The sequence below is a fragment of the Lipophrys pholis genome (assembly GCF_963383615.2).
Source record: "Lipophrys pholis genome assembly, chromosome: 1".
NCBI lineage: Eukaryota > Metazoa > Chordata > Actinopteri > Blenniiformes > Blenniidae > Lipophrys > Lipophrys pholis.
The window spans coordinates 40,160,556-40,173,754 of NC_137635.1; the positions used below are offsets into that span (position 1 = coordinate 40,160,556).

The 13,199-nt window shown below is 40.9% G+C and overlaps 2 protein-coding genes across 2 annotated transcripts; both read right to left on the reverse strand.

Moving 5' to 3' along the window:
* Positions 1–242: 242 nt before the first annotated feature.
* Positions 243–8,279, reverse strand: ro60 (Ro60, Y RNA binding protein). Its single transcript, XM_080483085.1, has 9 exons — positions 8,178–8,279; positions 5,993–6,584; positions 4,337–4,557; positions 3,946–4,092; positions 3,721–3,858; positions 3,525–3,641; positions 3,055–3,171; positions 2,757–2,903; positions 243–2,287 (listed from the first exon to the last, which is right to left on the reverse strand). The coding sequence occupies exons 2-9, from the start codon at positions 6,564–6,566 to the stop codon at positions 2,135–2,137; spliced, it is 1,614 nt and encodes a 537-aa protein (XP_080339211.1). The 5' UTR covers positions 6,567–6,584; positions 8,178–8,279; the 3' UTR covers positions 243–2,134.
* A 1,586-nt stretch (positions 8,280–9,865) lies between these two features.
* Positions 9,866–12,579, reverse strand: LOC308121748 (regulator of G-protein signaling 21-like). Its single transcript, XM_080483192.1, has 5 exons — positions 12,292–12,579; positions 12,114–12,182; positions 11,942–12,003; positions 11,683–11,849; positions 9,866–11,551 (listed from the first exon to the last, which is right to left on the reverse strand). The coding sequence occupies exons 1-5, from the start codon at positions 12,342–12,344 to the stop codon at positions 11,261–11,263; spliced, it is 642 nt and encodes a 213-aa protein (XP_080339318.1). The 5' UTR covers positions 12,345–12,579; the 3' UTR covers positions 9,866–11,260.
* Between the last annotated feature and the right edge of the window lie 620 nt (positions 12,580–13,199).

Sequence of the window (13,199 nt, forward strand, 5' to 3'; positions counted from 1 at the left end):
ATAATTTCATTATTTTTATGTGTTTACCCCCCACCCCCTTTTGTTTATCTCACAAAATGTAACCAGACATGGGAGGCACACAAATGTTTGGCCTTTGGGCCGATGCACAGTTGGCTTGTTCATAGCTAACCTTCATTTCAGTTAATCCATTCACTAATACTTGTTAGGTTGACTTTGACAGTAGACAGTTTGGTCTGAGTCTGAAAAATCTACAAAGAACTCACTTGATAAGAATCATTTTTGGAGCAGCACATTTTTTTTATTAGTGCAGAGTTTACATTGCCACTACAGTCAAGTACATGTTACACAAAATGGATACACCAGTATGATCGAAAAAGGTTAACCATGGTTAAGAAAACACTCGTGAACTACCATACTTCATAACTATCTCTCATCTGACTACAAATGTAGTGCCAACTGTGACTTTACACAAATATTTTAGCTTCCATAACATTTTGATCTTCAGTCCAAAGATGAGCTGGACATCGAAACATGTGGACGAACAACCTTCACAGTTCCATGGTCAGGTGTTTTTTTCCCCTCCTTATAACAATGAAAGAATAAAATCAATGGTAACAGGTTTAGGGTGTACTGTCAATCATTACAGAAATTACTTCAAAACAAAGAGCATTGTAGTAATTTGCTTGCATTTCCCTTAAAATGGATTGACCCCTAACAGCTAAACACTGCAAGCAGTGTATTTTCTTCAGTGTTCAAAGAAATATAAAGTAGTGTAATTTAAGTCCCTCCTATTGTACGTCTTACAAAAGTACATTCAGTTCAATGTATTGAAGGGAAGGTAGCAACGATCAGTTAATTTTTGCAAAAACAAACATTCATACCAATACAGAAACACAACTGGAGCAGACTCAGTCATGGTAAAGTTTCTTAAATAGCTCTCGTTTGTCCTTTCTGTACACAATACAGCAAGATCCCAATACCTATGCATAGAATGTGAACTAAAGCATGCCAATAAAATCGCGTCTTCAAATTGACAGTAAATGGACTTACTTGGCATTGTTATCTGAATATATTCCGTAATGAAAATAATATCCCTCCAATAATGTAAAGTCACATTTAAGAGCACCAGGGGTATTCTTCATTTAAAAAAGAAAACATAAAAACATCAGACAAGTCACGTTTTTTTGCTAAAATTGTATGACATTAAACAATAACTAAAAGAAATGGATGTAATTTAAAGGCATTTATTAATCTTATTTTCCATGTCATCCACATACATGGCAACAGGGAGGGTAAAGAGTCCCAGACACCCCTGTCCCCCACTCAATCATCCAGCCCTTCTGGCTGGACCCTGAGCTGCTCCCAGACCACCTGAGAAACATCTCTCCACTGGGTCTGGCTCTACTTTGAGTCTCTCTCTCAAATTAGAGTTGAGGTCCACCAACCTATGAAGAAGACTCATTATAGTAACTTGGATCCAAAACCACTAAAGGCAGGAATGAGAAAGCCCTAAGAATAATCTGTTTAAACCAAATAAATCAAAGAATTTGACAGCATATCAAGACACACTGCAAGGTATTCTGTTGCGTTTTGGTGCTTTTTCAGTTATTGTTTATATTTACAGGCTTTCTGGGATGTAAATACCTCTACACAATACATCAAACCTGCTAAAGCACACCATAGAAACGTATTGGGAACTACAGGAACCCAGCATGGAATACATCTACAGTTGTATTAAGTCACCGTCATTGTGACTACTATTAGTACCATTCTTGTTATCTGATCTGCCATCCTCTTCCCGCTTTAAATCATTGGCATTCACTGTGGAATGGGTTGCTGCCTTTTCAAAATCCATCACATGCACAGGACAGCCTGTCATATACAGACTCTTGACACATCATTTGTTATCGCTTCGTTTTCAAATTCCACACAAAACAAAACAAATGCACGTGCTTAACATTTCCAGAGATTGGTCCAGCCCGCTGGACACTTTGTCAATTGACGTGTAAGCAACACAATACAAAAACGGAATCTGGAGTTGTAAATATCAGCATATTTTGGATTAGTGCTGTTTAAGGGCACGCTACATGCTAAATGAGCCATGCAGGTCCACTTTGTGCCTCCTTCTTTTTCTATCATATCGTCATGATCAGAAATGGTCCCAATATTCTCCTCAGATCAGATCCTCAGCTAAGCTACGAATGACGCTCAGCGCTCCAAGGTCGAAGCCACAGATGCTGATGAGACCGCTGTCTTCCGTGTCTGCGATCGCATGTCCAATGGACGTCAGCCCACACATCACCAACTTGGAATTTGCTCCAAACACCTGTCGGGAATAAATACACACATAAAAACCATTTTGCTTTATACTGACTTGCTTTAACACACGGATTGATTTTGCTGCTGTGATGAAAACGTTATACGTGAGCTGATGCAGTATCATTAATATTTCGATCAAGCCCAGTTAGCTCCTCATTCTCATTACGAGAAAATAAATCCTGCTCCATCAACTAATCGAAACAATAAATATCCAACATATTAATATAAACAATAATGTATGAGAGAATAAAGTGAAATGCAATGCCATTCTGTAAATCCTCAGTAAGAAACAGCCTTTAATATGAATGTGTAAAGGAACTCCATTCCATTTGCCTGATTATGTTTGTACCAATCAACTTATGGATTCATTTGACTCTGTGTTCCATAATTCTATCTTAGAAAAACGATCTTTAGCAATACGGATATTATTCCATGAAATCTTTTCCTCTCAAGCAGACATGGATGAATAAATGTACTTGTCTGTGCTTCTTTAAAGTCTCCACCGGGCTGGCAGATATAGTCCACAACGGGTTGTTGGTCAGAATGATGAACACGTCGACTGACTTCCCACTCTCCGTGGCCCACGTGATGGGAAGGGTGCAGTCTGTGCTCCCACTCGGGATCTGAAATGCAAAAGGTCAGAGGTCAAGGTGAACTTCTGTTCAAAACAATGAACATGAACCCAACAGGTGGGATGTGATACTATTTTCAGAAACTGTGATGTTATGTATGACTATAAGGCTTTGTAGGTGACCCCCTACTGATATGTCGTACCTTAACAAGCTCCATTGTTGTTTCAGCGAGAGTCATATCAGCAGAAATAGAGCAGGGAACCATAGCTCCCTCAGAATAGGCCAGTACATGTGTGTCTGACTCCGTCCTTGCAAAAATCTGTGGCAGAAACAAAGAAAGCGTGAAAACTATCAAGTTAACATTACAAAACCAACCGTGTGCTTGCATACATACACTTTTATTCAACAAGTTTTATCTTTGGCTATAGTTGGCCTTTGTGAACTTTCAAAACTGTACTATTGTTTTCCTAAATCTGACATTCTAGTTACAAACTCCTGAAGGGCCGAGGGACAGAGATGCTACGGAAAGAATCTCCCAAGAACCCAGATAACCTGTCAACATGCTTAATCCCTTTAAAGATGCGCGGTCCTCAGCTCTGCTCACACACACAGCCGTTCCTTAGCAATTACCCACATGCACTGTGGAATCATCTCGCCGTGATCCCGTCTTACCATGGTGATGGCGGCAGCAGCGACAGCCGTGCTGACCGACGTTCCCGGGACGATGCTGCTCAAGGACGTGCTCACATCCACCGCCACCACGAAGCGTTTACCCACAGGCTCCATATTCTGAGGACGAGGAGGAATACCGCTTAACCGTCTTTTCCGAGGGCGAGTGGGACGTTTGTAAAAGGAGTAAAACGCTCACCAGAAAACTTTTGTAAAAGGCAGAGTCCATTGCTATGAGGATGTTGCTGTCTGGTTCCCATTTAGTTTTACCCTGGTATCCTTGGCCTCTTTTGTAGTTCTCTGAAGCCAATAGTATGCTGAAAGGGTGTATCTTTGCCTGGTGTTGTCAAAACGCATTAAATAACAAATGCTGCCTTGTGTTTAGTGACAAAGAGAAAGCTGTACCTATACCAATAGCTCCTACCTTCTTTAGTGCCGTCTCGTTCTGGATTCTGTCGCATACAGTTTGTGTTTCTGAGCTTCCCGGTTCGAGAACTTTGTTTGCCGTCATCTTTCCCACGATCCTCAGCACTGCATGTAGAGGCATTTCCTTCAACAACGCTCTCCACACCTCAAGGAAACAAATAACACGGATCAATTTAACAGTCATGAAACATGGGGATAAAAAAAGAAAACTTAGAGCAGAAAGCTAATTCCACTTCTCATATATTTTCATTCTGAACTTATACAAATATGAGATCCCACCCATGTTTATTATTCCATTGTTCAAAAGGTGTCTGAAGTAGCACATTTCTCCTGAGATTAATGGATATGAGGGAAAACCTCCAGTTTATGGAATTTCAACAGATGCTCACCTGTTTGGACTTCAGATGATCCGTGAGCAGCTGTTCCCTCTCCAGCTTGTGTTCCTCCATTAAGGTGATGACTTCTGTTTCATCACAACTGTGCTTGACCTTCTCTACTACTTCAAGGTACGAGAGTACTTTGACGACCTCCTCAGAGTTCTCTTTGTCGGCGTAAGCAACCTGGACCTCCTTCCATCCTTTTGTTACATATTTGCTGATCAAGGCAATTGCTGCAAACACAAAGACACTGCTGTCAACAATCTTTATTTCCAGTGAAGTCATGTAAATAAAAACTAAACAGGTCAGGGCAGAGGGCTGTACCCTGCATGGTGCAGGTAATGATTGAGTACGATGTGGATGTTTCCAAATAGCCTGGTTAAGTAAGGATGAAATTGTGAATAAGAAAACAGAACTACAATTGTGAATTATTTCATTGAAACACACATTTTTGTTAACTGAATCAGAATGGGCAAGCTTTGGTCGACACCATCAGAATAGCAACATTAACAGATTATGTAAAGGCGAAACAGATTTAGTGGTGGTGTGTGTTGTCGTTTCGACTCCTGTACTTTAAGCACCCCTGCTCCACTTTAGCGCATGTAATCAGAATTGTTGGTTAGGACTCAGTTTCTCTCTGCTGATGACAGGTCAGGGATTTGTCTTCACACATTACATTAATATGTTGCATGTCACAAACCTCAGTAGCAAGATAAGCAATAATCTTGCTTAGTATTGTGATAATGACATGATTACAGCCGACGCCTTGAGATTTGTTCTTATAAATTATCGCACTTTTTATCCATATTCACATAGGATTAGTATTACCTAGGGACCCATGGTAATTTGTAATAATTGCGGAGGACGTCTGTAATCTTAATCCCATGCGAATGCGCCATGTCTGTAATTTGTAAAGTAAAAATTCCACTGCAAATTACCTACCATATTCTGCAGAACACCAAGGTCTGGTGATAACACCAGTCCAATGCGAATCTGCATCGCAGTGATTGGGGGGTATTTTAGTTGTTTTGTTTCTTTGTCGGCCAGCTCTGAGCAGCTCCAGTGCAATACAGAGTCCGCTCGTCATGTCACGTCACTGGTCGGTGCTCCATTGCGCAGGCCGCCGTGTGTCCGCACACACTGGCCGGCTCTGGAGCTCTGGAGTTCCATAACCTGTCACGGAGCCACGGTGCGCCGACCAGCGGCTCGAGATGCGACGTGATGCAACGCAACGATCGGACTGCGTCCACACACGGTGCGCCGGGACATCGGAGCTGCCCTGAGCCCTGGTGTCCATCCTCGCATCTTGCCCACGTTTTCGGCCCCAACGTGGAAGTTGCGGCTGTCACATCTGCTTTTTTTTTTTTTCCTCCAATCATTTATCTTTAATTTTTCATATTGTTATGATTGTATAGTAATATGACCGGGCCTGGGTGATGCCCAAATGCTTCAAGTAGTAAGGTGAAAGTTAAAGTACAGACAGATCGCCCCCGGAGAGCCTGCCCCTGCTGCTGAAAGAAATCCTAGAGGAAACACTGAAATAGTTGAGATGTTTTCGGTAATGTATTTATTATGTAAAGTAATTGTGAGTCCAGGCAATGATGAACATTTTTGTTAAATGTAAATTATGTATTTTTTTTTTTTAAATATATGTCTGAATAATCTCACCATCTTTAGCTGGTTTGGTGTGGGACAGTCTGAGCAGATCCTGGTGCGACCAGCCCTCCCTCTGTTTACATCTGGTCACAGCTGCAGCCAGACTCAAAGCATCTTGCTCGTTGTACCAGTCAGACACGGCTTTTCTCAGAGCGCGTCCCCATATCCCACATTTCATGCCCTCTTTCAACTCTTTCTTGAACTGGATGAAACAAAACAGATGGGCAGGGTCCCTACAGACTTCCTTCAGTGCTTTGAATGCTGCCTGTCTGGTCTTCAGCTCGGAGTGCTGCGAGCACAAAGCCAAAGCGAAAAAGGACGGACCCAGTCTGACAGCTCGCCCGTCCTGAGCGAACCTCTTGATCTCCTCCACAACCTCAGTTCCTCGGCCTTCCTGAAGCATAGAGAGCAGAGCGCCAGCGTTCTCCATGCTTGTTCGACCCTCCTCTCTGGCAGTGTACACGTGTCCTTCTGAGCCGTAGCAGAGGAAGCGACACAGCCTGGTTTTGTCGTCAACCTCCGATGGACAACCACCACCTGCTGAGTTCTGGGTGTGGTTGCTTGTAGTACTTCTTGACAGCTCCATTGCAACACTTAAAAAGGCCTTGAAAGGAAAGAGATTAAAGGAAAATAAATTTCTGCACTGAATGCCAAGTGGCTCAATACCAGACGTGTGTCTGTGTTTTCTTGCAAAATGCTACCAAACAATCACCTACATTTAAAAATAAGTCTAATGTATCCAATTTATATTGCTATATAGACACGTTTTCATAGATTCTAATGACAGAAAATAATGGCTATTAGGCAGCACACTTCATTTGGAATAACAAATCTACAAGAACTAAAGGACAGACAAAAAGAGTCCATCCAAGGATGAGGAAGACCCCAGGAAGTAAAAAAAAGAGTGTGACCAAACACATGCAACATGATGATCATGTGTGCATTCACAGGGTGCTTAACAAAAAAAGAAAAAGAAAGGATGCTTCAAATTGTTGTTCACAGTAACTCTTCTCATCTGGATAATGTAACCACTGAGCTTTACTGTCAATGCTGGTATTGTTTCAGCGCATGCGTGCGCAACACACACACACACACACACACACACACACACACACACACACACACACACACACACACACACACACACACACACACACACACACACACACACACACACACACACACACACACACACACACACACACACCACCAGTTTCGTAAAAGACTGTGTACTGTAAACCCCTATGCAAATTGCAAGAAAGCAGTAAACAATTTCGTCTTTATCCTTGTTTTAAACATTTCAGGTTTATACATATCACTTAGTTTATAGTATTTACATGTTAATTTGTGTTGTGAACTGATCCCATCAGTGTGCAATTACAGTGTGAAGAGTTTGTGGGAGTTTTGTGCAGGATACACACTTCTCTGTGGGAAGATGACTGAGAAAACTGTCTTGGCGTTTGTAAAAATCTGTAAATCTTCTAATGGTGTGACACACGAGCTCAAACTGACAAAATAAATGGACAGCACTAATTCAAATGAAATGTGCAAGGATAAATGTCAGGATTAAGATGCACTCACAGTGCAAAACCTCTTAAACATCCCTGATGTTAACAATGACTGGGGCGGGAGCTTATTAAAACTCCCACCAGAGTCTGAGAACTCTGAGCCAGCGACACGACCAACTCACTGCACTGACAGAAATAGCTTCAAGCCGATTACGGGACATGATGATACACATGAGACACGCCACAATGAACTCTTCATTAAACCTGGTACACAACTTAAACACTAATGTTTCAGAGAGAACGGCAACTGTTCAGTAGCTCGTCAACCTTTGCTAGCCTAGTTAAGTTAGTCAACCGATTAATATTATGTGGATGACAAGTGTTCAGCTACGTTGCAAAAAGCATTTTTTTTCTGGAGTTTCTTATCCAAGCACAAACCGCATCCATGTGCGAGTCGTCCACTTTTGTTCTGAAATCAAACTATGAAGTGTGGGATCTGAGCAGTTTCCCAGCCGGACACCGGAGCGCTGGGCTCGGCGCTTTGATGCGACTCATCCCGAGGATGGGCAAGCTAGCGAGAGAATAACGGTCGTCAAACTCCCCCTGAACTGTATCGGATAAACCGAGGGCAGATAACCTTTTCAGAGTGGAAAAAAATAAACAACTTGATGATATAAACAGGCACTTACCACAATGTATATGCACAGTGCTTAAGTTTCCGACGTAGCCGGGAGATAAACGCAGGCAGGCCTCCCCCCGCTGACCTCACTCAGCTAACCAGGGGCGGCGCCGCGGTGCATGCCGGGATATGGAGTACCAAAGGGTCTGTTCGCGGAAGTGGGTCGAACAAACGATGAATGGATCCATTATGGCGATACCTCTGACAAAAAACTAAACTCAAACAACACTTATTGTTGTCAGAACTGCTGATTAAACTTGATTCTGTGAACTCCGAATGTATTCACTCGGTTTTTAAAGTGTGGAGGATGAAGAATGGTTCCTATAGGTTTCCAAGACCCAATCTCATATCTCACGGGATGTCTCACCAAATGTTTTAATTTCTTACCTCTATGTTTCACTCTATGTCATATTGTCAACTGCTGTTTAGAGTTATATTAAATAAAAAAACATTGTCTTATCTGTCAAATAGATGCTTTCAATTGCCAATGACAATTGACAGTCTTTATATTAGTTTGCAACTGTTGTAACTGTTAAATGTAGGGCTTTGTATTCATTCTTGAGCTGGTTTTAATGATTCCATATTACAATGAATTCCATTTAAAATGAATTGAGCTTAGGAAAAAGAAGGTATAGTTTTACTTAAAAAAAAAAAAAGTATAAAAAAAGAGTATAATAGATTAATTAGAAGCCTGCCTCACACTTTGAAAACTATCAATATGCCCGTGCATGATGATCATAACCACAATCCTCTTGAAACGGTCATTGCATCAGTGTGTATCCCGAGTAATGGAAAATAATAACTCTAATCATTTGTGTTACCCCGCTAATATTTTTTCTTACACATTTACAAAATAAAGCCACATCCAGCTACATCTATTTGATCTATAACCTCTGATTTATTCAATCCAATACTATATGACCAGAAATGGCAAACCGTCACTGAAAGCAAACAAAATAAAACAAAAACAAAACGAATGTAAGGTTAAAAAAAGAGGATCTTTGTTTCAACATATTTATCTCATATAAAGTAGCTGCTGTTTAACTTGTTAGTTGAACTTAAAAATAATTGTAATATCTTTCGAGGTTTGACCTGTATTTTCTCGAAGAGTTTTTTATTTTTACTTTGAAAGCTTAAATATTAAAGATCAAAAAGGTGCTTTTCACGACACTCTGATATATTGAGCCTATTAGTTCTTTTTTTGTCATCTAAAGGGTTGAGAGATAAGAATTAGGAAAATATCACTATATACTTTGGAATTTAGTTTCTAATTTTCAGCAAAGACAGAAATTGTGGTTTCTACAAAAAAAATTTCACATTTTAAGCAAAGTCATGTTATATGGTTAGGGTTAGGTTAAAGGTTATGTAAGGCAAGTACTAGGCAGGAGTTTACACAAATTTTGGAGGACAGAATGCAAATATGGAAGAGAGAGCGAGAGAGGAAGGGAGACAGCGAGAGAGCGAGAGAGGAGAGAGAGAGAGGAGAGAGAGAGAGAGGGAGACAGCGAGAGAGGGACAGAGAGAAAGAGCGAGCGAGACAGAGAGAGAGGGAGACAGAGAGGAGAGAGAGGGAGAGAAAAAGGGAGACAGCGAGAGAGGGAGACAGAGAAAGAGGGAGAGAGAGAGAGAGAGAGAGAGAGAGAGAGAGAGAGAGAGAGAGAGAGAGAGAGAGAGATTGATTTCAAGACAACTGTATCTCCTATTTTGCTATTCAGAAGCGCTTTATATGTTATTTGTTAGGAACTCTCATCAGTTCACTGATCATCTGGTTATTATAGCCTCTCCATCTTTATGATACTTTTTTGTTGGGTTATTGTCACATCCTCTTCTACCCTCCCTTCATTATTTCTTCCATTTTGCCTGCCTCTCTCCTCTCGATGCAATCACTTTAACCATTATTTCCATAATCAAATCAGAATAGCTAGATACAGTATTGGGCACTGAAAACAAAGCCAGACGAAGAGAAGAAGATGACAAGTGCTGTGTTCAAAATGTACCATGACTGCTTCCTGTTTACATAGCAGATCATGTTACCTGCATGTTTGATTTTGACAAAACAAACTAAGGGTGGACACAACTTCCTGTGCAGCTGTGGGTTAAAGGCCTTCATCAGGGAACCACAGCGGTGACCCATCAGGATTTGAACCAGACCACTTCAAGTTACCAGCTCACTTCCCCAACCTCTATCTTCACTGTGAGAGACCGATGTGTTGTTGCCTGTTTTCTTCATTGGGAACATCCCTAATGTTTAGACAATTTCATTACATTATTCTTGCAGGAAGAGACAATGTCACAGTATAACCTTTGCATGATTGTCCAGGGGTTTGTCTAACTCTAAAGTCAGACAGCGCCTTCTTAAAGGCTGAATTGTTTTGAGTCTGCATTGGAGGCCACCAAAAGTAGCACAGGGGTTCCAGGAGTGCTGACGGGGGTCATTCTTGAACACAGACTGCAGAATTACACATCATTCTTTATGAGACAAAACATTATTTCTCTAACAGACAACCAAAACTAAGAATACCAGTCCTTCTCTAACACTTCTGGATCTGTAGTGATTTTATTTACTGTATCTCAAGAAACCGGCTATTCTTTTTTATTGCAAGTTTCCTCAGTTACCACTGGGTGGCAATAGCACATAAGGACATTCCATGTACTTTCATTCCACGGTGAGACACAGGTCGTCTTTTTTGCTCAGTGTTTGAAACACATGAACAATTCTAAATAATTCACAACAAAGCACAGCAGGGTTTTACATTGCTTTATGATGATACATGGCATTATCTTTTCATAAATTAACTCTACGCTCACAAAATATGGAAAAGAAAACTTTTGTAGTTGTCAATGTTTCCTGCATATATCTGAAAATGATACTTGTTTGTTTGTCACAGCCACAGAAATCACAGTTTAGCTTTCATCGTGCACCAGATGGCACTCCCTGCAGTATGTTATCTCCATTTCACTGACACAGCTTTAAGTCTCGCAAGACATCAGGTTGCTGTGATGTTTGGAGGAGAGGAGAGGTGTCGGAACGGTGCAGAACAACAACACCTCCCTGTTCTGTCTGTGCAACTTTTCACAGCAACATGCGTGATGTCAGTCTTTGTGCAAGAGACAGAGGTCATTCCAGAGAAAGACTGTTTTTGAATCTCGCTGTATTGTGCCTCGAGCATTCACTTTCCTCGAGGCCTTACAGTGCTTCCCAAGGCCACTCTGCTTCGGGGTTGAAGCAAACAAAAGTTTGTACTGCTCAGACTGAAGGAACCGCGGGAAAGCGCCATTCTTCATCAAACTGTAGATTTTCTTCTGTGCCACATCGAAACATGACTGACTCGGCTGCTGGAGACTCTGACTGATAATGTCCTTTGTGTAGAAATCCAAGTTCACCTGGAGGAATGACATTGAAAAAAAAGGAACCATTACCAGAGATAACGGGTATCTAATAGTTCAGTTTATTTTACAGCAAATGTCCTTTTTAAAATGACTTCAGGATTTGTTACTATACTATGTGGCTTTACCTGTTTGGGAGAGTCATCCCGGACAAATTCCTCATAGATAGTCGCTGCCCTCTGTGTACGTTCTTCTATACTGTCACAGGTTTTGAACTCTTCACAGGCCAGCCAGAAGTCCAAGTTTTCCTCAGAGAACTCCAACTTTAGAAATTCCCAAAATGCAGTTTGTCCACCTTACATACAAGGGAATATAACTTCATTAGAAACAGCACAATAACCAACCATGATATTAGTTTTGTGCTGCTTGAAAGCAGATGAAAATTACTTTTCTTGGAAAGCAATGTCTCCAGAGATTCCCCCAACAGGCTGGCTTCATTTGTTTCCTGTCTGCACACAAAAGGAAACAGGTTCAGGGATTTGTTAACAAAATGACAAAAAAAATAAATAAATCAGGCTGTGCAACATGCAAATGCGCCAGAATCTAACCAATAAAACACCTGATTGTTTTGGTCCAGGGTAACGGACTCAGTACGAGGGTATGGATTCTGGATTTCCATGCGATATCTCTGCAGGGAAGAACAGTTGGAATATTTATGACATGTAGCTTCCCCAGGTGCATAGGGAGAAAAAGCTTCAGAACAGGCCCCCAATGTAAAGGAAGCATACTGTACTTACATTCTCTTTGTGTCCGGGAAATCCATAGGCGATGCCTTACAGAGACTATTCATTGTTGAATTTGAATTAGACGACTTGTGCGTGAATGATAATTCCTCTCTGTATGCATGTTGAACCTCAGAGGGTTTTTTTCTTTAGATTTCCATCTTCTCCCTTCCACTGCTGACTGCTTCCACTCACTGATGAGAGTCAGGGTCAGAGTGGAGTCTGACTGTCATGTCAACACAGTAATTCTCCCTGAATTACAGGTTTTTGCACTCGTATCTACCCACCGTACCACCCCTTCTGTCTGGTATTGTTATATAATTAGAAATCGCCACATGAATGCTCAAAGTACGTCAAACCTTGTGTTTCTCCTCCCCGTTTAAATTTAGAACAAAACTTTGCTGTGTGTCGTAACCCTCCATCACATTCTCCACACTTAAGTGCATTACATAGCTCTTCAGTCTCTACGTCACCTAACCCACCATTCAAGTCTCTGCTATTCTTAGTTAGAGGTCAAGTAGTCATGAGTTTCTTTTAACAGTTGTGCTGCTCTTTCTTTCTGTCTTTGACAGTATTTTTTTTTTTTTTTTTTAAATTTCCATCCACTACTTTTCTAAGTTCATACTATTTTATATCTTTTCACATTGCACATAGAAGAAAAAAAAAATCCACCAAAAGGTCAGACTTTAAAAACAAAAGTGAATACATCAAATATCAGCAACAGAAAAGGTGGAGTTATGTGTTGTCAATTAATTTATCTGGATAAAAAATGGCAAGCTGATATAATATTGTATTCAAACACATTACTGTAAAACCCTTAATTTTGACCTCAAGTAACATGATACAACACAGAGCAACATTTTAAATGATTGTAAAATCAAAAAGTTGAGATACTTTACCAACAAACTGATTTCATAGTTATG

Coding starts and splice junctions, on each gene's coding strand:
- LOC308121748 (XM_080483192.1), bottom strand. CDS start 12,344: ATGAATAGTCTCTGTAAGGCATCGCCTATGGATTTCCCGGACACAAAG. Junction 12,183..12,291: donor TTCCCGGACACAAAGAGAAT/GTAAGTACAGTA, acceptor TCTTCCCTGCAG/AGATATCGCATGGAAATCCA. Junction 12,004..12,113: donor CCCTGGACCAAAACAATCAG/GTGTTTTATTGG, acceptor TTTTGTGTGCAG/ACAGGAAACAAATGAAGCCA.
- ro60 (XM_080483085.1), bottom strand. CDS start 6,566: ATGGAGCTGTCAAGAAGTACTACAAGCAACCACACCCAGAACTCAGCA. Junction 2,904..3,054: donor CAACAATGGAGCTTGTTAAG/GTACGACATATC, acceptor TTTGCATTTCAG/ATCCCGAGTGGGAGCACAGA. Junction 2,288..2,756: donor CTTTAAAGAAGCACAGACAA/GTACATTTATTC, acceptor TATTCCCGACAG/GTGTTTGGAGCAAATTCCAA.